Source organism: Gopherus flavomarginatus, chromosome 3, assembly GCF_025201925.1.
Source record: "Gopherus flavomarginatus isolate rGopFla2 chromosome 3, rGopFla2.mat.asm, whole genome shotgun sequence".
Classification (NCBI taxonomy): domain Eukaryota; kingdom Metazoa; phylum Chordata; order Testudines; family Testudinidae; genus Gopherus; species Gopherus flavomarginatus.
The window spans coordinates 159,680,366-159,704,483 of record NC_066619.1 but is presented as its reverse complement, the minus strand read 5'-3'; the positions used below and the strand labels follow the sequence as shown (position 1 = coordinate 159,704,483).

Sequence of the window (24,118 nt, the reverse complement as noted above, 5' to 3'; positions counted from 1 at the left end):
GACACCATCCTTGGTGGTGACCCCACCTCCACCACCAAGACCCCATGGATACTTCGGGGACATTGGAGGCAGTAGCCAGCAGAATCAACCACAAGAACCAAGTGGTGGACAAGGAGGTTGAGCTACAGCAGATTATGGGACAGGCGACAGGGTTGTCCAGTGATGAATCAGGACCTCTAACTCCAGAGAGGTCTAGCCAGTCTCAGTACTCTGGCTCTGGCACACCAGAAGCAGGAGAGTGGAGTTCCGGTATGTACTCAATTTGCTTTGATACTGCATAGTAACATGAGGTACAGGTGTCTTATTTTGTTACTTGGTGCACATGGGAAAAGGGATAGAAATTACTGTTTCCATCTGTTCCTCATTCCCCTGTTCATCTACACAGTGAGGGTCCTGAAGAAAAAAGTTTGTTAATGCACATCAGGATTTCCTGGGAATCCTCTGTAGAAATCTCTAGGAAATTTTCATAAAGGTACTCTGCAATCCTCTGACAAAGGTTCCTTGGCAGAGCTGCTTTGTTTCTTCTCCCATTATACAAAACTTTGCCAAGCCAATCGTCAATTACTTCTGCAGAAACCAAAGCAGCACACAGGTGAGCAGCCTATGGACCTGGTCTGAAGCCCCACACATGCAGGAGATGCACGCTTGCATCACTGGTTACCCTCAATAGAGAGGTCAGCTTCAATCACCCCTGCCTGTGGAAAATGGTGCCAGTATCAGAATAATGTCCCTAGGTGCTTGTAGTGATCCCCTTCTGAAAACACCAGATCCTTTGTCCCATCTTGCATCTCCCCCCGGGCTGAACTCACCATGTTTAGTGCCCTCACCATGCTGTGTGCTTGCCAAGGGAAAGAGAGAAAAGAGTTACAAGCACCCTCTATGATTTAGAGTTCACTCACAATATACTTTTTTTTTTTTTTTTGCTTCTGCAGATGTGCCCTTGAGGGCCAGCTCCTACACATCAGCAGAGCGCCTCAGTCAGATAAGGAGGGGAATGAGGAGTAAGGAGAGCATGTTTCGAGAAGTGCTGCAATAATCTTATCATGCAGATAGCAAGCACAGAGCGTGGCAAGAGAATAAACAAAAAACTCAGAAAGGATAGGCAGGAGAGGAGACAGGGGCAGGAGTGAATAATAGAGGAGCATGAGTGGATGATAAAGCTCATGGAGGACCAAACAGAGAGATGCTCAGGTCCCTGACTGTGCTGCAGTTGGAACGCTTGTGCTCGACTCCCCCTGCAGCACATACAGAACTGCTTTCCAAGCCCTAGCCAAACTCCCGACAAACATTCCTCACATGTTCCCAGCCCATCACAGTACCCCTTGCATTTAACCCCTAGGGACCAGTTCCATAACAACAGCTGAATTTACACAATAGCTGTGAGAGCCTCATTTGAGAGTGCGCTGCTCATTGTCAAGTCCCTGGCAGGAAACAGAAATCTGTGTTTCAGAGTAGCAGCCGTGTTAGCCTGTATCCGCAAAAAGAACAGGAGTACTTGTGGCACCTTAGAGACGAACAAATTTATTTGAGCATAAGCTTTCGTGGGCTACAGCCACTTCATCGGATGCACAGAATAGAACATATAGTGAGGAGATTATATTATATATATATATACACACACACACACACACATATATATACACATATACATACACAGGATATAGAGAACATGAAAAGGTGGGAGTTGCCCAACCAACTCTAAGAGGCTAATTAAGATGAACTGTTGTCAGCAGGAGAAAAAAAACTTTAGTGATAATCAAGATATTTCTGTTTAATAAAAATGTAGTCTCCGAAATATCATTTTTTATTTGTGTCCTACACACGGTGGGTGCAGCAGAAATTCATACATATTAGCAAATCAGCTCATATGCAGGCTATGATTAAGGCTCAGGCAGCAATCTGTACAAGGGTCATTCAAGATGGCAAGTAAATAATGACTGCCTGAATTCATTACAGAAAGACATTTCTAGGGCTCATTGCCAAAATGCTGCTTCAAAGCCTTAAAATGCCCCCTGCTGAGCCCCTCTGTGTCTGGGTGCTCAAAATCAGACACCAGGTGATCCACCTCAATGCTCTATCCCTTAGGAAACTTTACATAACATTTCTGAAATCAAGGGGGAAGAGTACAAAAGGCTGCTATGACCATGGGAATATTTTCATCATGGAAGTCTAACCTACCAAAAAAGCAGCATTAGTGACCCTTTAGTCTGCCAAAAGGGCATTCTATGGTCATTCTGCTCCTGCTGAGCTTGTGGAAGCATTCCTTGCTGCTGTCAAGGTTTCTGGTGTAAGGCTTCATGAGCCACGAGTGTAAGGGGTAGGCTGGGTCTCTCAGGATCACTATGGGCATTTCCATATGCCCTACTGGAATCTTCTGGTCTGGAATGAAAGTCCCTGCATCCAGATTTCTATATAGGCCAGTGTTCCTGAAGATGCATGCCGCATGCGCCTTCCTTGACTAGCCCGCATTGATGTCAGTGAAACAACCCCGGTGATCCACCAGTGCCTGCAATATCATCGAAAGGAACCCTTTCTGTTGATATACTCCATTGCAAGACGGTCTGGAGCCAAAACTGAGATATGCGTGCCATCTATCGCGCTGCCACAGTTAAGGAATCCCACTGCTGCAAAGCCATCCACTATTTCCTGCACATTGCCCAGAGAGTCACAGTCCTTCACAGCAGGAGGCAATTAATGGCCCTGCACACTTGCATCACTGAAACCCCCATGGTGGACTTCCCAACTCCAAACTGATTCCCAACTGACCACTAGCAGTCTGGAGTTGTCACCTTCCATACAGTGATTGTCACTCATTTTTCCACCATGAGGACAGCTCTCATTCTAGTGTCCTTACACCGCAATGCAGGGGCAAGCTCAGCACACAGTTCCAGGAAAAAAGCTTTGCGCATCCAAAAGTTCTGCAGCCACTGCTAGTCATCCCATACCTGCATCAAAACCCAGTCCCACCACTCAGTGCTTGTTTCCTGAGTCCAATAGCAACAGCCCACCATGTGCAGCTGCTTCATGAATGCCAACATTAATCCTGAATTATTTCTTTCCATGGCACTCTGCATGGCAGGCACCACAGATTCGTTTCTAGATTTGCAGCTCATGAAATAATGCGGCTGATCTTGCAGTGTGTCCATAATGCTCATCACGGCAGGCACCACAGATTCGTTTCTAGATTTGCAGCTCATGAAATAATGCGGCTGATCTTGCAGTGTGTCCATAATGCTCATCACATGAGAGCAGTGCAGGATCCGTGCTTTCAGACACAGATGACGGGCACAAAGTTTACAGGGGCAGTTGAAAAATGGCACGCAATGTAGTCAGAAACCCATGGAATGATGGGATGGAGAAAACTGCATCATGGGGTCTATTCCCAGAAGCCCTAGTTGCAGAAGGTGACAATTTGCACAGTGGGATAGCTACCTATGGTGCACTGCTAGCGCACCAACTATGGATGCACTCTGCCAACACAGAGAGTGTTGTGTGAATATGCATAAGCAATGTAATTACAGCGCTTTATGATTGTTGATGTAACTTAAGTCAACTTAACTCTGTGGTGTAGACATGACCTAAGTGTCCATGTGCACCCTGCTGTCATGCACTAAAAGTTCTATAGCGTGCTTTGATCTATGCTGCTTTAAGTCCCATTATCAAAACGTCATGTAGAAGCCTAAGTACTACTGACTTTCACTGAAATTTAGGCTCCTAAGTGTGTCACTTTTGAAAAAAGGGAAAAGGATGTCTGTGTTGATGGCAAATAGTGGAACCATCCCTTATTATTAAATTGGACTGCGACTTGTGTCCAAACTCCATCCCTTACAATAGAATAGCAATAGAGGCAAATATTGCCAGAATTTGTGAAGACTAAAATTACACGATCTGAAGAGTTTTGTGGAGCTCAAAATTCACCTCTTCTTTCACCAACAGAAGTTGGTCCAATAAAAGTTATTACCTCACCCACCTCGTCTCTCTCATAAGTTTGATGTTCTGTCTTCAGCTCCTTAAACCAGGCAACACGTCATTTTAAGTGAAAAAGTGAAGGAATCCAGATCTTCAAGGACTCATTTTTCTTAAGGCTGCTGCAGCAAGACAATTAACTGTTGCAGCAAAAACATAAGCCAAAATTCACATTTGGTAGGTAAAGAGTTTTTCAATTAATGTTTAAAAAGGTTAAACACAATGCTGAGAAGAGGAGAGTAAAATTCTGGAAGACACTATTAACTGATACTGTGGATAGAGACTAGAGAGAAGTACAGTACTCAAGAAGGTTAATAAAGTTAACATATGAGAATCTCAGCATCATAAAGAGGAAGGAAGATGTATTTTTCAATATAGGCATGAAATAAAAATAAGATACTCACAAATATGATAAATGAACTCTAATTTAAGAATGTAAACTCCTCCAGAAAGGTAATTTCTTCTCTGTTATCTAGCACTACAGGCATCCATGGTGTTTTACAGGCAAACATTAAATTATGCAGTGTGCATCCTACAACTAGTTTACTAGATCAAGCCATGCTCTTGTTCTCAGGAATTTAGAGGACTCAATTCCAAATGCTGGACCCAATACATCAGAGGTTCTATAAACAGAATTACACTACTTTTGGTAAATCAGGTAGCTAGGGTTGTTCAGCCAAGAAAGTAGCTACTTTGATCAAATAGTCTTGCAGTTTGTGGTTTCATTGCTTCAAGGTTTATCATCTCCACAGTTTTTCCCCCCCTGCCTCCTATATAAAGTCTGTTTGCATTAGCAGTACTTGGAGAAAAGAGGCAACATACTTCCATTGTTTGAAAGAAAAACTTGGATATCATCTTGTGCTAGCCTGCCTGCCTTTTCTTTCAGAAGTACTCAAACCTACTGTTTAGCTGACATCATTTTGAGTTTGTTTAAAGAGCAAGCCTGGCTTTCTGAAGTATTAACCACAGAGGCTGTGATGCTGGCAGAAGAGGTGCCAGTTCATGCAAAGGCCCCTAGGCCTCACTGAACACTGACAAAAGCATAGCTAGAAACTCACCTGTGTGTTTCATATTGTTAAAACAAAAGTTAAGCTCTGTGTTTAGACTTTATGAAATTCTTATAAATTTCTGCACGCATTGATCTCACTTATATTATCTATATCCTCTATTATAAGGTCAATATTAAAGTGCTTGCCTTGTAACTATAAAAAAGTGTTTGCTCCAAAACCGTAAACCTCCACTATTAGGAGAGAAGCATTTTCTAGTATGAAATACTGGTTTACTAAAAAAGGTGTCATCTCCTGCCCAACAAAAGTCTACAGACATCAGACAATCCCTTGTGGAACACTGGTGGACAAAAGACTTTGTAGATTGCTCCCCACAAACACCCATGAAGTGAAGAGTGCACAAACCCTCATCCCATCAACTTGAGCTCTGGGAGAAGGAGATAAAAATTCATGTCAAGAAAAACTGACCATGATGCTTCCTGGAATATGGAGAGGACAATATTTCTATGCGTAAGGAAGGGATCCCCAAGATAATTAGCTCAGGTTAGCCCTAAGTGACATACAGAGCTTGAGCTCTGTATTTCAGGACTGTCCCACCCCAATTCGGGATGGGGGCTTACCCTACCTTGAGATGGTCACTAACAAGATATGAGATGATTTCCAACAGACATGTGAAATGAATTTAGACAGAGATCTAGGTAACAAGTAAACAAGCATGCCACACTCTTGTATGTGCAGATCAAGGGTGTTTGAGATTTTAACAGAAAGTTAACCCAGTTCTTAGCAGTATTCATGTATTAAAAAGCTGAGATTAAAGTTCCAAGCTGTAAAACAAAATTTTTGAAAATCACAGCAACTGAAGGGGTCTTGGTAAAGAAGACTGTAGAAAAATTAAATTTGTAAGATATGCAGGTTGCCATTTTTTAGTTAAAAGAAACCATGGTCTGAAGTCACTACAATTTGGTCAGGATTACTGGTGGTAGATATTTCTTGTTTTTAATCCACTCTTTTATATTAAGGAATGTCATTTTAGTTAGAACACAGACCTCCTTAAAAGGGACTCTCGCAGCTGCCAAAATGACTCCTCTCTAAGTGTGTCTGCACTGCAATCAAGAGGTGTGACTGCATCACGTGTATACATACTTGTACTAGCTTGCTAAAAATAGCTGTGTAACTGCAGCAGTACGGCCTAGCCACTCGAGAACAGCGTGGATTAAAAAAATGAATGTATGTTTAAATTAAATACGGGTTATTTTTTAAAAATAAACATAAGTAAAACAATTTTTAATTGTTAACCTTTGTTAAGGCCTAAACGTCTAATTAAAATTGTTAAAAATAAATATAAATAATACTAGGCAGTATGTTTGCTACCAAGAATTAAAGAAAGTTCCATTAACTTTATGGTTTGTGTCACTCACGCCTAGAATCAGAGTCTGCTGAAGTACTAAACCAGCTTTTGCCAACAGTGGCCTCTTCTGTAGGTGCAGAGAGAATATTTTCTTCATTTCAGTTCATTCAGCTAGCTCAGTTCAAACGATTAGTGTATTCACAGTTAAGAAACCAACGGGGCATCAAAATAAATAAAACAAAAACACAGGAAAGCTTATTTTTCTCTTCTAATCTATAAATAAAAGCTATGTGAGAGCGAATGAGATTACTAGTTCTAAAATCTTGAACATAATTTTTCTGGTCATCATTATCCTTCAGCTCAATAATTACAGATGACACTTTCTTTGTTTCATACATCAGTTTTAAATGAAAAACTCGTTTTGATAAACATTTTTGCTTATGTGTCCTGAAGACTTAAAGTAGTTTTATTTAATAAAAATTAAATGTTTTGTGTACTAAATTTAATTTGAATTTCCATTCAAATAGAGTTTGATACAAATCACAAGTAAAAAAAATAAATCAACCTAATATAAGAAATGCATCATTCACTGTTTTCTAACAGAATATAAACATTAAGAATCTGAATAAATGGATATCAAGTTATATAATTGCTTTAAAAAAAAGTGTGTAGAATGACTAAATTTGGTTTTGTTTTGTTTTTGTTTTTTGCTAACCAGGATGATAGTGTAAAGGCTAGAGTTAGTTGTAAATCAACATGTTTTAATGGTTATCAATGCAAATCAATCTTTCTTTAGAAAAATAACTGAAAAGTACAAATGCAAATCATGATTAAAATAGACTACTTGAATTAAAGTTTTCTGCTTGCTGATTTAAATCATGATTAAGATTGCTTTGATTTAAAGCAATTCACCCTGCCTGAGAACAATCCCACCTCGTAACCTGGGTACATACTTGGGGAGTTAGCTTATGCAGCCACAGCTATACCGCTAATCTTTTTTTTAAAAAGCTAGCTCAGGTATGGCTATGTGTGCCACAAATCACATCTCCCATCAGTAGCACTGACAAACCCTTCAAGAGTCCAGGATCTGCACAGTGTTGTGCATTCTTAAGTCAGAGCCAGACAACTGGCCCTGTGGATCAAATCTCAGAATGTATAATAGAGGACTAAGCAGTAAGTTACCAACTTGGAATGTATGAAGTGGTAGAAGACAAAAGTGTGTTATACATAATGGCAATTCCACAGGCAATGAGTGAGGGATCACATTTACAGAAACTTAAATATAAATCTGGATTCACACTGCTCAAAACTGAAAAACAGCAAAGCATATGTAGCAAAAGCACTGCATTCACTTGTGAATGTTACAAATAGGCAAAAAAAAAGTGTTCAAAAAAGGCATATTCAAGGATAATCAACGGGTGATAGAAAGCATTTAAGAGGAATTTTATGATCTCAAGACTAAGGTATAGAACTTGGCATATATGCTTTCTGAAAAAGGCTGCAGAACAGAGGTAGAAGCTTCTTTAGGAGAAATAGGTAAGTGGCAGCTTACCTTAATTCTCTTTCAAATTAGTTTTTCCTTTAATAACTGAATCAAGAAACCGCATCTGCTCTAACCCCTCAGACAGAGACCAACACCTACAAAATCTCCACCAAGCATTCTCAAAACTACAATACCCGCATGAGGAAATAAGGAAACAGATCAACAGAGCCAGACGTGTACCCAGAAGCCTCCTACTGCAAGACAAACCCAAGAGAGAAACCAACAGGACTCCACTGGCCATCACATACAGCCCCCAGCTAAAACCCCTCCAACGCATCATCAAGGATCTACAACCCATCCTGGACAATGATCCCACACTTTCACAGGCCTTGGGTGGCAGGCCAATCCTTGCCCACAGACAACCTGCCAACCTGAAACATATTCTCACCAGTAACTGCACACCACACCATAATAACTCTAGCTCAGGAACCAATCCATGCAACAAACCTCGATGCCAACTCTGCCCACATATCTACACCAGCGACACCATCACAGGACCTAACCAGATCAGCCACACCATCACTGGTTCATTCACCTGCACATCCACCAATGTAATATACGCCATCATATGCCAGCAATGCCCCTCTGCTATGTACATCGGCCAAACTGGACAGTCTCTACGGAAAAGGATAAATTGACACAAATCAGACATTAGGAATGGCAATATACAAAAACCTGTAGGAGAGCACTTCAACCTCCCTGGCCACACTATAGCAGACCTTAAGGTGGCCATCCTGCAGCAAAAAAACTTCAGGACCAGACTTCAAAGAGAAACTGCTGAGCTTCAGTTCATCTGCAAATTTGACACCATCAGCTCAGGATTGAACAAAGACTGTGAATGGCTTGCCAATTATAGAACCAGTTTCTCCTCTCTTGGTTTTCACACCTCAACTGCTAGAACAGGGCCTCATCCTCCCTGATTGAACTGACCTCGTTATCTCTAGCTTGCTTGCTAGCACACATATATATACCTGCCCCTGGATATTTCCATTACATGCATCTGAGGAAGTGGGTATTCACCCACGAAAGCTCATGCTCCAAAACGTCTGTTAGTCTATAAGGTGCCACAGGATTCTTTGCTGCTTGAATCAAGAAAGTGTTTCATTTACAGATTAGTATAGAAATCTTAGGTTGATTCATGTGTACAATCTTATAGTGGTTTAGTATTCTGCATATGCATGGTAAATAGTGACCCACAAAGTCATCTAAGTACAAGATGTAGGGTGAATAAGGGAAGGGCTTTTGTGTAATCAGACCTCATTTAGTGCATTCTTTCAGTACATTTTTCAGTATACAGCCAATTAATTGGGTACCACCATGCCCCTTGACTGCTCATTTTATGAATGAGCTTAGTGCTAACATTTCACACATGCAGTGTGGTTTTCCAATGAGAAAAAGTCAACACTTCCACTTCAATCACTGTTTCAATTCTAGCTCCAGACATTTGAACGAAACAGCTGTTCAGAAAGATAGAAGAAATCATATTTGAGGGTGGTTGTTTTTGGAAAGATTCTTTTGTTTTAATATAATGGAGAATGTTTTCCCACTTATTTTCAAGAAGGGCTCAACTATAGTTTGAATCAAACTTTCAAAAACCCCACCAGAGAAATCCTGGAAAGTTTCAGTTTGAAAAGTAAAATTTACACAAAGTTATGACTAAACAAGGATTGACAGGTAAACTGATAAGCACCTTAATACAGTTGTCACTAGAATTTCAGCTATAATTTATAAGAAAACACTAAAAAAAAAAAAAAAAAAAAAAAAAGGCCTCGGCATTCCGGCATTCTCAGGAAAGATACTATAATAATGATCAGATCAGTAGCCTCAGTAGAACAGAATAGTTATGGGAACATACCACTTGGTCCAGATCTAAGATGTGACTTTAATATCATAGGATGGCATTGATCAATTTTTTTCAGGTTGGTAATCCCTTATTCAAGGTCAAATTTTCACAACTCCCTTCCATTAACTATTAAACCCCCACAAAGAGAGTCAGTGATAAAGATAAGCCCATATAATCTGCCTGTGTGTTTTGAGAAATTCACAGAATACTTGATCTTGAAGGGTAAATCCTTGTCTACACTGCCACTTTACAGCACTGCAACTTTCTCGCTCAGGGGTGTGAAAAAACACCCCCGAGCGCTGCAAGTTTCAGCGCTGTAAAGTGACAGTGTAGACAGTGCACCAGCATTGGAAGCCGTGCTCCCAGCTCCTCCCCTTGTGGGGGTGATTTTTGTTTTTTCACAGCACTGGGAGAGCTCTTACCCAGTGCTGGTGCCACGACTACACAGCCATGTTAAAGCGCTCCTGCGGGCGGCAGCACTTTAACGTTGCTAGTGAAGACATACCCTAAGGGTGGCACGGGGAGTGAGATTTTCTTTGCTTTTATGAATAGTATTATCCCAGCATCTAGCAGCCCTAGGCATAGACCACGACTCTACGGTGCTAGGCACTTTACCACACGAACACTGTTGGACTGTACTACAATTTTCAATGCCTCATGACTCCCCCTCCAACTGCCTTTCTTGCCACTTCCAGGAGTGAGGAGTTACAGTTAAACACTGATCTAGGATAAGCCCTTATGAGGCTCTATTTTCAAGGATGCCAGTATTAATCTTCAACAGCCTCATAAATATTACCTCAGTTCTACCAATGAAGAAGTCATTTTACTTCTATTTTCAAAGCCAGAAACATACAGTGAATCTGAATTAGTAATCTGGAATGTTAACTTCAAATCCAGATCAGATTTCCAAGTCTGCCACACCTACCTCCCCTGACTTCACCACCACCACCACACACACTTTCCTCATAACCCCCAACACAAGGGCCTGCTGAGTTTGTGAGGAAATGGTCAGTGCTCTATGCTGGGAGCGAGGTAAATCTGCCATAAATTAAAGCTCCCGAAGTCCACTCTAACTTATTTCAAGGAAAGCTCAACTTCCTGGGGCATCTCAGAATTTAAGATACTTAAAACATCTTTTCATCCCTTTCGCTTGGGATGAGCCTTCTCTTCTTTGCCTCCTGTCAGACACAGCACACACCCTGGTCCTATGCCTTTCTCTCAGCAGCATTTGGAAGCTTGATAACAATAGGCTTCCACTATTCACTGCCCAAAAATCTTAGTAAAGCAAAGTGAGGGTCAGTAAGAGTGTACGAAGAGGAATGACGGTATAACATTATGTTGTACCCAACACAACACAAAAAATGGCAGATTTTGTGAGGGGTATGTCCAGTTTGTTTTGGTTGCCTGTCAGCATCAGAAGACAGGCACAGTTGGATAGATAAGAGAGTGGGAGATATTACCTTAACTCTGTATTCCCTGATTTTCAGATGTGCTCACTTGTTTTCATTTAATTTTATTTTCTAGTTTTCAGGTGCATTTGATTTTCTGGAAGGGTACAAGGCATCGCTGGTCAACCTTAACTCTGCATTAATCAAGTTTTCAAGCAGTGAATTTCCCTTGTTTTTTGAGGAAGTGGTGGTAGTAAGCAGGCACTTGTTGGGGTATGGAAAAAACAAAAAGCCTTCATTGGAATGCTACCACTAGCTCTGCCCATCTCCTGGATCCCCAATGCCCCAGTAGGGCTGGAAGCACCACAAGGATGAGGGAAGGTGGTAATTCATGATATGTGAGGAGCCTACCTACCAGCTGGAGGCAACTCTGCCCAATCCTTTGAAACATAAGGATATGGCTACACTGGAGAGTTGCAGCGCTGGTGGTGGGTTTACAGCGCTATAACTTACTCACCGTCCACACTTGCAAGGTACATACAGCGCTGCATCTCCCTGGCTGCAGCGCTGGCTGTACTCCTGCTCTGCCTGGGGTATAACGATTGCAGCGCTGGTGATGCAGCGCTGCTCTGCCAGTGTGGCCACCAAAAGCGCCGTAATTGGCCTCCAGAGTATTCAGAGGTATCCCAGAATGCCTGTTCAGCCACTCTGCTCATCAGTTCGCACTCCACTGCCCTGGCCTCAGGTGACCCGCCCTTTAAATGCCCCGGGAATTTTAAAAATCCCCTTCCTGTTTGCTCAGCCAGGTGTGGAGTGCAATCAGACTCTTTCCAGGTGACCATGCCTCCACGTGCCAAACGAGCCCCAGCATGGAGCAATGGCGAGTTGCTGGACCTCAGTGTTTCGGGTGAGGAAGCTGTGCAGTCACAGCTGCGCTCCAGCCGTAGGAATTACGATACCTATGGGCAGATCTCAAGGGCCATGCTGGAAAGGGGCCATGACCGGGAAGCGGTGCAGTAGCAGGGTTAAAGTGAAGGAGCTACGGAGTGCCTATTGCAAAGCCCTGGAGGGAAACCGCTGCTCCAGTGCTGCCCCCACGACATGCCGTTTTTACAAGGAGCTGGACGCGATACTTGGGGGCGACCCCACTGCCAATCCGACGACCACGATGGACACTTCAGAGCGGGGTGGTGGGAACGAAGAGTGAGGGTACTGGGGTGGAGGGAGACACCCCAGAATCCCAGGAAGCATGCAGCCAGGAGCTCTTCTCAAGCCAGGAGGAAGGTAGCCAGTCGCAGCAGCCAGTACTTGGTGAAGGACAAGCAGAGGAGAGGGTTCCCGGTAAGCAGCTTTTATTTTCAGGATGGAAATGTTTCGGGAGAGGGGGGAGGGTTAGGGCTGCATGCATGCCTAGATGTGGAATAGCCCATTGATGTGGTCTATCAAGTCGCAGTAATCAGCCTCAGTAATCTCTTCAAAAGTTTCAGCCAGAGCGTGGGCAATGCGCTTGCACAAGTTTATAGGGAGAGCCACTGTGGTCCTTGTCCCAGTCAGGCTAACGCGTTCGCGCCACTGTGCCGCAAGGGGTGGGGGGACCATTGCTGCACACAGACAAGCTGCATAGGGGCCAGGGCGGAATCCGCATTGCTGTAGAAAACCCTCTCGCTCTTCCCAGGTGACCCACAGCAGCGAGGTATCTTCCAGGATTAACTCCTGTGGAAAATGTTGGGAGACTGTTCAGTGTAGATGCCCCCTGCAGCAGTTTGTTTCCCCCAACGCACAGAAACCCCTGCACATCCCTGAAGCAATCAGTCCCCCTTACTCACCATTTCGTGGCTCCTGTGGCTTATGTGCGCTCTGTTTGGTATGGGAAAAGTATGCTAAAGTGAAGACTGTAAACTCCTTCACTGTGTGGGAATAACTGTCTGGGTGAGATTATAAACAATGCTGCCTCTGTTAACTCTTGCCATTTTTGCCTTTCGAAAAGTGTCCTTCACTACTCGACTGCCCGTATCATCCACTGCTCAGAGGCTACAAAACCTCAGGAAGAAGCCACGAAAAAGCAAAGAAGACATGCTGAAAGCAGTTATGGATCACTCAGCCAGAGAGAGTAAAAAACTGCAGGACTGGAGGGAAAGGGAAAGCAGGATCCGCCAGAGAAATGCAGTGGCTAAGAAGAAAAGCACAAAACAGCTGATAGGCATCCTGGCGCGCCAAGCAGACTCTATCCAGTCACTTGTAGCCCTGTAGGCAGAGCATTACCGTGCCGGCCCCGCCCCGTCCCAAAGCTCTTTCCCCAATGTCAGCTCCAAACCCCCTTCCCCAGCATCCAGGTTCCTACCACCACCAGCTGCCTCCAACAGCTGTACGTTCACCAACCAGCCCTGAGAACTACGACCCTTACCCTCTGCACTCAACCCCCATCACCATGCAGTATTTTCATCCTGAAGCACAGCACTCCAGACAGGACATATTCAAACCTGTGACTGTACAGTTCACCACCCCACCCCTTTGCCCTTTTAGGTTCCCAAAATGTTGTGTGTCTGTCAAAGTTATTTTCTTTTCAATAAATGAATTCTTGGCTTTGAAAACAGTCTTTATTATTGCAGAAAGTCAAAGATACCGTAGCCCAGGAAAGAAACAGGCACTGCAAATCAGCTTAGGAAAAACAGATTCCTACTAACATTGTAACCACTGCACTTCACTCCTGTGCAAGGCACCAAACATTACTGTTGGTTTCCAGCCTCAAATTCCTCCCTCAAGGCATCCCTAATACTTGTAGCCCTGTGCTGGGCCTCTCTAGTAGCCCTGCTCTCTGGCTGTGCAAATTCAGCCTCCAGGCACTGAACCTCAGAGGTCCATTCCTGACTGAACGTTTCACCCTTCCCTTCACAAATATTATGGAGTGTACAGCACGCGGATATAACCGCAGGGATGCTGCTTCCCCCCGCCCCACAAGTCTAGCTTCTCGTACAGAGATCGCCAGCGCCCTTTCAAACGGCCAAAAGCACACTCCACAGTCATTTGGCACCAGCTCAGCCTGTAGTTGAACTGGTCCTTGCTCCTGTCAAGCTTCCCTGTATACGATTTCATGAGCCGGCATTAACGGGTAAGCAGGGTCTCCATGGATCACAATGGGCATTTCGACGTCCCCTACTGTGATCTTCCGCTCTAGGAAAAAAAGTCCCGACCTGCAGCTTCCTGAACAGGGCTCTGTTCCGAAAGATGCGTGCATCATGCACCTTTCCAGGCCAGCCTGTGTTAATGTCAATGAAACGCCCACGGTGATCCACAAGCACCTGGAGAACCATAGAGAAATACCCCTTCCGATTAATGTACTCAGATGTTAGGTGGGGTGGTGCCAGAATAGGAATATGCGTCCCATCTATCACCCCTCCACAGTCAGGGAAACCCATTTGTGCACAGCCATCCACAATGTCCTGCATGTTCCCCAGAGTCACGGTTCTTCTTAGCAGGATGCGATTAATGGCCCTGCAAACTTGCATCAACACGATTCCAACGGTCGACTTTCCCACTCCAAACTGGTTTGCGACCGATCGGTAGCTGTCTGGAGTTGCCAGCTTCCAGATTGCAATAGCCACCCACTTCTCCACCAGCAGGGCAGCTCTCAATCTCGTGTCCTTGCGCCACAGGGTGGGGGCGAGTTCAGCACACAGTCCCATGAAAGTGGCTTTTCTCATCCGAAAGTTCTGCAGCCACTGATTGTCATCCCAGACTTCCAGGACGATGTGATCCCACCACTCAGTGCTTGTTTCCCCGAGACCAAAGGCAGCGTTCCACGGTGCTGAGCATTTCCCTGAATGCCACAAGCAATTTAGTGTCATACGCGTCAGGAGACTCGATATCATCGTCGGACTCCTCACTGTCACTTTGGAGTTGAAGGAATAGCTCAACTGCCAAACGTGATGTGCCGGCAACACTCACCAGCAAAGTCCTCAGCAGCTCTGGCTCCATTTCCCACAGAATCGCGCTGCACAGAAACCGTTGGGAGACTCACAGTGGCGCCAAACGTGGACAGAAAAACAGTGACTGCTGGGATGTGAAGTGATGCATCATGGGGGCGTTAGGACAGGAAGCGGAATGACCCGCACCCTTCCATCCCCTTCCCACAACCCACGGCGCCAAAATGGGACGAGGTGCTCTCTGGGATAGCTGCCCATAATGCACCACTCCCAACACCGCTGCAAATGTGGCCACACTGCAGTGCTTTCCCTACACAGCTGTACGAAGACAGCTGTAACTCCCAACGCTGTACAGCTGTAAGTGTAGCCATACCCTAAGAGGATGACAGAGATGCGATCTAGCCATTCATCCCAATGGGATGTTCTCAGGTTAATGACATCCCAGAGGTGTCAAACTACATATTCATCTCAATGGATGTTCTCTTCTCCCTGATGCCCTCCCCCCCCCACCAAAAAAATCTATCACAGACTCTTTTCAAACACATCTCCCTATACATGTGAAAATCTATCAATCAGTGTTATTCAGCCTGAGATGCAGCACAATCAGTGGGCTTTTCCCCCTCACTTCCATTAGGATCATTTTCAGCTTCATAACATCTAGTATCCTTGCTCCTAGCAGGCAGCACTCTTCTGTTCCCTGAATCTGGTGACAGTACTGTCAATTCTTTTGAGTATGGAGTCCCCAATCACACAGATTCTGAGTATCCTAGTTCTTCTTGGTGTTATATTCTCTCTTGCAGTCCCCTATACATCATCCTAATTTTTCCTTGGGCTCCAGTCCCCAAGTATCTCCATCAAGTATTCCTCTCTTCTGCAGGGGCGGTCTCTCTCATTTTTCTTCCGCACCACATCATCTTCTGCCTGTTTCTTTTCATTCACTAGTTCAGCAAACCTGTTACTCAACTGGGTTTCACCACCACTAGCTGGTCTCTTCCTCTGCCTTGTCCTCAGGGTCATTCTTCAATGGATCACCCTCCTCTTCTGGCAGAATGTCCTCCAGTTCCTTTTGTTTGCCAGGTGTCCACAAATATTCAGAGATCTGTACCACCTCTGCTCTCCTCTTCTGTATTATACCTTCCAATCCCCTCATCCCCACTGCATCTCTAATACTTGGATCTTCTCTGCTGTGAGCTGTTCCAGATGACATTTCACATGTACACAGCTTCTGTCAGATATGCACTCATGGATTATATACATCCCACAGCTTTTGCACCTCGCCATCCTGTCTCCTCTCCTTGAGTCATTTTTACAGCAGCCTTAGTAACCACTGTCTTCTCTTTCTAGACCCTATTCCTAGAAAAGAAAGGTGAGGGGGGGGGACAGAGTCCCATAGAAATTCTACTGTTAACTGCTAGCTGCTTCAATGTTCCCCAGACATTGGCTTTTAAACCTAGCCAAACTAGGTCAGCACTGCCCCCATGTTACAGGATATCAGCAAGCACTGATTCAAGCCACAACCTGGAAGAAATCACTGCAACTTCAAAACACAAAATCTCCACTATCTTCTCAAACCAAACTCCCACAGAAACACCACTATCCAAAAAGCTCCAGAGATTTCTGTTTTATCTTTAGTTTTTAGATTTATTTTTGCTAGTGTGATAACATTCTGTAGCAGGACTTGTTCAACAATTATTTGAGCAGTTGCCTAACAGTCTCTAAGATAGACAGAGATACAGTTTGTACAACCAATATACTATAATAAACCATATTGAATAAAAACAAGGTTAAGTATGAAGAAGTACTTTTGTTTTCATATTATTTAAAACTGCAGTACTCCAACTGTGGTCCACAGAGTACTTGCTGTCTGGTCACATGGCGCTGGCTATTGTCAATTCCAGGTCACAGATTACATTCAACGAGGAAATAAATGTTAAATACTTCCTTAGTATTAGATTGCTGTAGTTGCTACAGGTATCTTACATGCACATAATGGGAGAGAATTTGGTTGACAGTCACAAGTGGGAAAGTAGGTAGTTAACTAGATATTCTATTAAATTTGAATCTAAACTATGAATGTTTGAGAACCCCTGATTTAAACTATTATTAGATGGGGAACTGTGATGCATCTGTGGGGGTGGGAATGGGAAGGAGATCAAAGTCAAATGATTCTCCTTCCCTCCCCAACATTTTTTTTTTTTTAAATTCAATGTGGTCAAGTGCAAATCTTTATGTTTATGGCCCCAAAGAAGTCAGGAGTCACACAAGGTTGCAATGTAAACAAACAACGGCACTGTGAAAACCCTCTTAGATCAACAATAAAGTGGTCTAACAAGACTGTGCTAATTTGGAACTAATTTTATCAGACAACCAACAGCCATTTGTGGCTTATATTGTCAAGGTTTCTGGATATAGACATGGTTATGAAACAGTAACAATAAGGATGTTTGGATGACTGTAAATATCTCCATATTTTCAAGTCTTTTTGGCTGAAATGTTTTTTAAAATGAATTAACTTTGAATTTCCAAACTTTCCAACTTTTTGTTATTGGGGGTAAGGAGAGAGGAATTATGTGGAAATTGCAACATTCTCAGGGGTTTTCTTTAAAAAAATGAATGTGAGTGACAGTCTTTAAACCTCAACTCCAGGTTTTACCCAAGAATTTGCTTTGCCTATCCTTTTTGAAATATTCAGAAAAAGACAATGGCACCTGTCGTGCATGAAAAACACGTCCCTCCCTCTTTCTCCTGCTTACCACAACCCAGGCTGCCAAATATTTCATTGCATTTTCTGCTTTCATCACCACCTGGAGAAGGGACAACATAAGTCTTTTAGAGAGTCTAACAGAAACCTGTGACTTTCTGTGTGATATAGTCCCTGCCCCACAGCGACAGAGGAAGGATATGACAATAAAAGTGAGGGTCAAATAGATAATAGAAGGACAAAAATGACAGTTGTGATGGAGTCCAAGCCTCATCTAAGCACAACAGGCTACAAACTTGCACACCTGACTCCAGCACATATTAGTGTTCGTCTTTACAGTTCAATCTAGCAATGCAGCAAACACCAGTTTTGCCCCTGCACAGTCTTCTGTCCACACCAATCTCTAGTGTAGCTAAAGTGGTGCTTTAAGCTGTCAGAGTGGGCTGGGTTGAAGCTTGAGCACTGCTGACACTGGAGCTAGTAATGCAATGGAGAGTGGTGTTTGGCACACTCTCACTTGAGCTAGGGTAGTTAGAGTGGAGTAACGGTGCTAACTGTGAAGTGAAGCAAACCCTCCAAGCCCTTCTTGGGCTTTCCTTAGGCCAACTTTTTATTTTATTTTATTTATTTATTTTATAAAAGATACCCAAACCATAAAAAAAAAAATTAGGAGATTATAGGGGTATGCTAAGCAAACCCTGTACAGCAAGGTTCATAATTCACCTCCGTTCTTTCTCCATAGTACAGAGGTTAGGGACTGCACTCCCTTATTTAGGGCTGCACTATACTAGAAAATTAGATTGGCCCAGCCACATATCAGGGATGTGAAAAATTCACAAGCCTGAGCAACACAGTTAAGAAGACCTAAGGCCCTATGTAGACAGTGCTAGGTCGACAGAAAAAATTCTTCTATGGACCTGGCTCCTACCTCTCGGGAAGGTGGATTACCTATGCAAACAGGAAAACCCCTCCCATCAGCGTAGGTAGCATCTACACTGAAGCACTGCTGTAGCATTTCGAGTGTAGACAAGCCCACAGACGCAGACATCAAGCACCTCATGAACGTTTACTTAGATCTCAACACCCACTGTATTTTCTCCATTCCAGAGATAGGAATCTCTTTGGCAATTAATACCTCAGTAACATTCAGTAGCAGATACAGGAATAAAACCCAAAACTCCTGCAGTGCAACTATTATACCCTGCTCCCTCCCTACCACATTAAGCACTTAGCTAACTGAAGAGCACGCAAGAAATACTCTCGATGCTGTGGCCCCTGCTAATACTAGAATGTATTGTGGGCACAATAAAGTGCTCCTGAATTTGAAACAAAAATGATTTCAGTGAACAAGAGGATCATTCTATCAAACAGAAAAAAGCAAGACGTTTCTCAACTACTTAGATTAAAATAAATTTTAGCAGACAAAGGAATTAAAGTATTACCACTCCGCCAGCATTAAGACATAAGTGTTTCAATGCTTGTCCTACACTCCAATGTTATATTCCAAAGAAATCAGAAATCACACATCAGGCCGTATTCTGATAAAATTATGTATGTCTAGCCAAATGTAACATCTTGACTTCAGAACAAGGTACTATCAAAATAAAAGCTTGCCATTCCTTTCAAGTTTTTAATAGCTTAAATATACAGACCAAAGCATCAGAAGAGCCCTCCTCTATTATGAATACAGGCCTGCAAACCCTTACTTGTATGAATTAGCACTACTAATGTAAATGGTCTCATTGCTTCTCAGAGACCAACACGTCAGGGACGGTTAGCTCTATGGAAGGGGTTGCATGCACTTTGAAGGACTGGATTAGAATTCACAATTACACCTCTATCCCGTTATAACGCGGTCGTGGGGAGCCAAAAATCCCTACCGTGTTACAGTTGAAACCCTGTTATATCAGGGTAGAGGCGGCAGAGCTCCAGGGGGATTTAAAGCACTTGGGGCTCCCTGCAGCAGCCGGAGCCCTGGACCCTTAAAGCGCCACCCAAGCCCCCCTGCTACCGCGCTATACGCGAACCCATGTTATATCAGGTCGTGTTATAGTGGGGTAAAGGTGTATCTTGATAAATTGGAGAATTGGTCTGAAAGCAATAAGATGAAATCCAAAACCCCCAAATACAGAGTCGTCACCAATCCCTCAGTGGTGTGGGTGATCTCTTCCACAAGTTTTTATTTTCTTTAATGGATCCTTTGGTGACTGAGGAGTCCAATCCTTGAGCCGCGAACTCATTGCGGGTGATGTTGTAAAGCAGATTTGGGCCATGACATTCATCTGTCCTTTCTCTTCTGGCATTTTTCTGTGACCAGGGCAATGCAATTTTTCTCAAAAGTGCTCGTCCCTTCTCTGACAAGTCTTCACCAGCGAGCCCAGACCTGGGCTACTGTCTCCCAGTGCATGGCATCAAGGCCACATTTCTTGATGTTTGTATTAAAGGTGTCTTTAAAACATTTCTTTTGACCTCGCTGTTTCCTTTCTCCTTTGGTAAGTTGGGTATAGAGCAATTATTTTGGTAGGCATGCATCAGATATGAGCACACAGTGCCCATTCCACCTCAGCTGGTGAAGGCATACTGAAGGCATTGGCCTCCATGAGAACACTGACATTAGTGCAGCGATCCTCTCAGTTTATGTTGAGGACCTTCCTGAGAAAGTGCTGGTACTGGCATTCCAGATTTTTCAGGTGTTTTCTATAGGTCACCCAAGTTGCACAGCCGTAAAGGAGAGTGGGGATTACCACCACTTTGTGAACTAACAATCTAGTGTATGGTCTCATGTCATGGTTATTGAAAACCTGTCAAAACAGTCTGCCAAAGGCAGGGCTGGCACAGCAGATTCTGTGGTGAATCTCAACATCTATGTCTGACTCTACAAATACAGAGTATAGCACTTACAAAAGAAAAATCAAATGCATAAATACAAAATGGAGAATAATGGCTACAAAGCAATACTGCAGAATAGGATTTGTGGGTGACAGTGTATCACAAAATGAATGAGTCAAAGTGATGTTGTTGCAAAAGGCAAATATCTTTCTGGGATGTAACAACAGTAGTGCTCTAGCTAAGACATGGGAAGTAACTGTTCCATTCTGCTTAGCACTGGTGAGGCCTCAGCTGGAGTACTGAGTCCAGTTTTGTGTACTGCACTGTAAGGGGGAGGTGGACAAACTTGAGGGAGTCCAGATGAGAGCAAGTTTATTTTTTTTAAAATGACCTATGGGAAAAGGCTGAGAGAATTGGGGCATGTTTAGAAAAACAAAAGAAAGTCTTTTGGGCAGATTGCTATAGATCCCCAGTAAGTTATTACTTCATTTAGCTTTCTTCTTGGCTTACACCTTCAGTTTATGCTACCCAACAATGACTCTTCTTGAATGAGTTAGGTTTGTTTGTTTTTCATGATTTGCTTGCTATTATTATTCTTCTTCAAGGAGACTGAAGTGAAAACAAAAACACTAGTCAGTTTCACTGTCTAGTTCACATACTTTAGAAAAATGCTGTGATGTTTGGGTTGCAAACACTGAATGTTTAAATCCAAAGCAGTTTTAAATTACAAAAAACATTTACACAACTACTGTATTTTACAAAATTACTGTGTCCTTTTAATTTTAGTCATAATGATAATCATTTTGGTTTTTAATCTGTTTTAGAATGGTGAACAGAACTGCATCATTTGGGGGAGGAGGTAAGAGTTGCCAATATAATGAACACTGCTACATAGAGACTCAGTATTTTGAAATTTTTTTTCCTCAACAGAAATGTTATACTGTAAGTCACATTAGAGTCCAGAAGTAAATGTTTATCAGAGTAATAAAACCATAAACTATAGAGAGTTGCCATGGAAGGGCTGACAACCTTTAGCTAGGGCAGGTTCCGCAACAAATATTTTTCTTCCTTCCCAACATACCAGGTCAATAGATCCCTGAATTTGCAGTTTATGTCTCCCAAACTACTTCATGCACTGAAGCAGGAGGAGTGATAAACTGCAGGAAACAACCCGCCAGGATGAATGAAGACTACAGGTACAGAGGGAATCACCGACCGGCTTCTTGCTGTAGAACCGCAAAGGAGCTGAATACTCTCCTTTTAAATCTACCCTCAACCTCTCAGGCCTGCGTGGAAAGAGGCAAGGGAGAGGGAGGGACCGTGGAAGAGCAGAGCAGGGAACCCTTACCCGCCCCACCAGCACTGCACAGACTTTAAGGAAAGGTGCCAGCTGGTGCAAAGTAGAGTGTGTGACCCTGTCAGGACTGAACAGCAACTGCATAAGGGGGCGGGGGGGTTGGGGAGGAGAGAAATCTCCTCTTCCTCTTACACCCATCCCAGGATAAGGTGATGTGCGGGGGAGCAGGGAGAGCGGGTGTAGGAACCACTCTTCCCTTTCACCCCTGCTACAGCCACCAGGGCCGGCGGGGAAAGCGGCGCGGGGGGAGCGAGCCGGCCGGCCAGAGGCCACGCAGAGAGGCACCTCGCCCCTCCTCCTCTCCCGCCGGGCCGCGCCCCCACGCTCACCTTGTCGCCGGCGCCTCGCCTCCTCAGCCCCGCCATGCCGCCGGAGGGTCCAACGGCCGGGGCCCCGCGCACGCCCGCCAGCCCCGCACCCCCAGACCAGACCCCGGCAGCGCCGCCGGGGGAGGGGGCGCTGGAAGGGCGCGGCCACCCAGGTGCGCGAGGAGCTGCGCGAGCCACCGCGGCCGAGGTGCGCGAGTATGTGCACGAGCGGCTCCCGCCTGCTTCCAGCGCGACGCGACCTGCCCCGCCCCCTTGTGTGAGGTCACAGGCCACGCCCACGCCCTAGCTCCGCCCCAGCGCAGCTAGAAAGGCCTTGGGTTGGGTAGCTGGGGCTGGACCAGGCAGCGAGCTCGGGATGCTCCTTAGGCCCAGACTGCAGCCAGAGAGTAGGTGGCCACAGGGCTGGTGCAACCATTTAGGCGAACTAGGCGGTTGCCTAGGGCGCCAAGATTTGAGGGCGCCTAAAAGCGGCGCCCCCAAAAAAATTTTTAAATGGTTGCAGCTGCTGCTGCTGGAGAGGTAGGCTGAGCTGCCCGCGGCAGCAGCTGCCTGCAGCCAGCAGCCCAGGGCACCCTCGGGGTCAGCGTGCCACCGCGGCAGCCCGGCAGCCCAGGGCGCCCCTGGGTCAGGGAGCCACCGCAGCAGCCTGGCAGCCCAGGGCGCCCCCCGGGCTCAGCGTGCTGCCACGGCAGCCCAGCAGCCCAGTGCGCCCCCAGGAGCCACCGCAGCAGCCCGGCAGCCCAGGGCGCCCCCCAGGCTCAGCGTGCTGCCATGGCAGCCCAGCAGCCCAGGGCGCCCCCCGGGTCAGGAAGCCACCATGGCAGCCCGGCAGCCCAGGGCGCCCCTGGGCTCAGCGTGGTGCCGTGGCAGCCCGGAGCGCCCCCCCCAGCTCAGCGTGCTGCCACGGCAGCCCGGGGCACCCCCCGGGTCAGGGAGCCGCCGCGGCAGCCCGGCAGCACGGGGCACCCCCCGGGTCAGGGAGCCGCCGCGGCAGCCCGGCAGCACGGGGCACCCCCCGGGTCAGCGCGCCTGTGCGGCAGCCCAGAGGTTCGGGCTGGCAGTGGCTGCGCTGACCCAGGGGAATCCCTGAGCTGCAGGCAGAGGCTCAGAATCCCTCTCCCTCCCAGAGCAGGGACTCCAGCCTCTGCAATTTTTCTCGTTGCCGGTGGGGGCGTGGGCGCGGGCGCCAGCGGCTGGGCAGAGCTGCGCAGCTCTGCTTAGCGCACGTGGTAGGAGCCCTGCGACGGCGTGACACAAGGGCTTCTGGAGGAAAGCGGGGGCTGCCCCCTGGCTCAGCCTCCACGTCAGCCCCAGCGAGGGGCATGGAGAAGAAAAGAGCCTCAGCCCTAGTCTGGTGGAGTGGAGGAAGAAAGAGGACCCCAACGCTCATGCATTGGGCAAGGTAAGCAAGTGCCTCCCCACAGGTCGGCCTTAGGTGCCTGTGCTCCTGCCCCCTTGGTCCTTGGCTGGTCCCTGCTCCTGCTCCCCTTGTGCCTGGATGGCTGGAGAGAACAGCAGCCTGCAGAGCTGAGCTGCCCCCGTGCCCCCAGGCACCCTCCTGACCCCATCCCCCCCACAGCCCTGACCCCCAGCTCTGAGCCTAGTCCTTCTGAGCTGGAAACCCCCTCGACCTCATCCCCCCACAGCCTGGAGCCCAGCCCCTGTGAGCTGGGCACCCCTGAACCCAGAGGCCAGCTCCCCACCCAGCCGTGGGCAACAACAGCACCACCCCCGGGCAACAACAGCCCATTGGTACCAACTATCACAATCACCCAGCAACTGCCCATTATGTAATTGCAAATTTATACATACCATTACAGCTTTTAATGTTTTTAAATAATGTATTTAGTTTATTTTCAAATTACAAATTAATTTTTGAATGTA

At 45.5% G+C, this 24,118-nt stretch overlaps 1 protein-coding gene across 2 annotated transcripts in view; it reads right to left on the bottom strand.

The window, feature by feature from the left end:
- Window positions 1-22,294, bottom strand: part of CDS1 (CDP-diacylglycerol synthase 1) — an 88,933-nt gene extending 66,639 nt beyond the window's left edge. The window contains exon 1 of one of the 2 annotated variants that reach the window (XM_050945189.1): window positions 22,235-22,294. In XM_050945189.1, the coding sequence (XP_050801146.1) occupies window positions 22,235-22,270 (36 nt within the window). In that variant the 5' untranslated portion in view covers window positions 22,271-22,294. Of the gene's footprint in view, window positions 1-4,370; window positions 4,416-22,234 lie in introns of those variants that run through there. The other variant, XM_050945190.1, reaches the window with a different exon arrangement.
- Window positions 22,295-24,118: the final 1,824 nt, after the last annotated feature.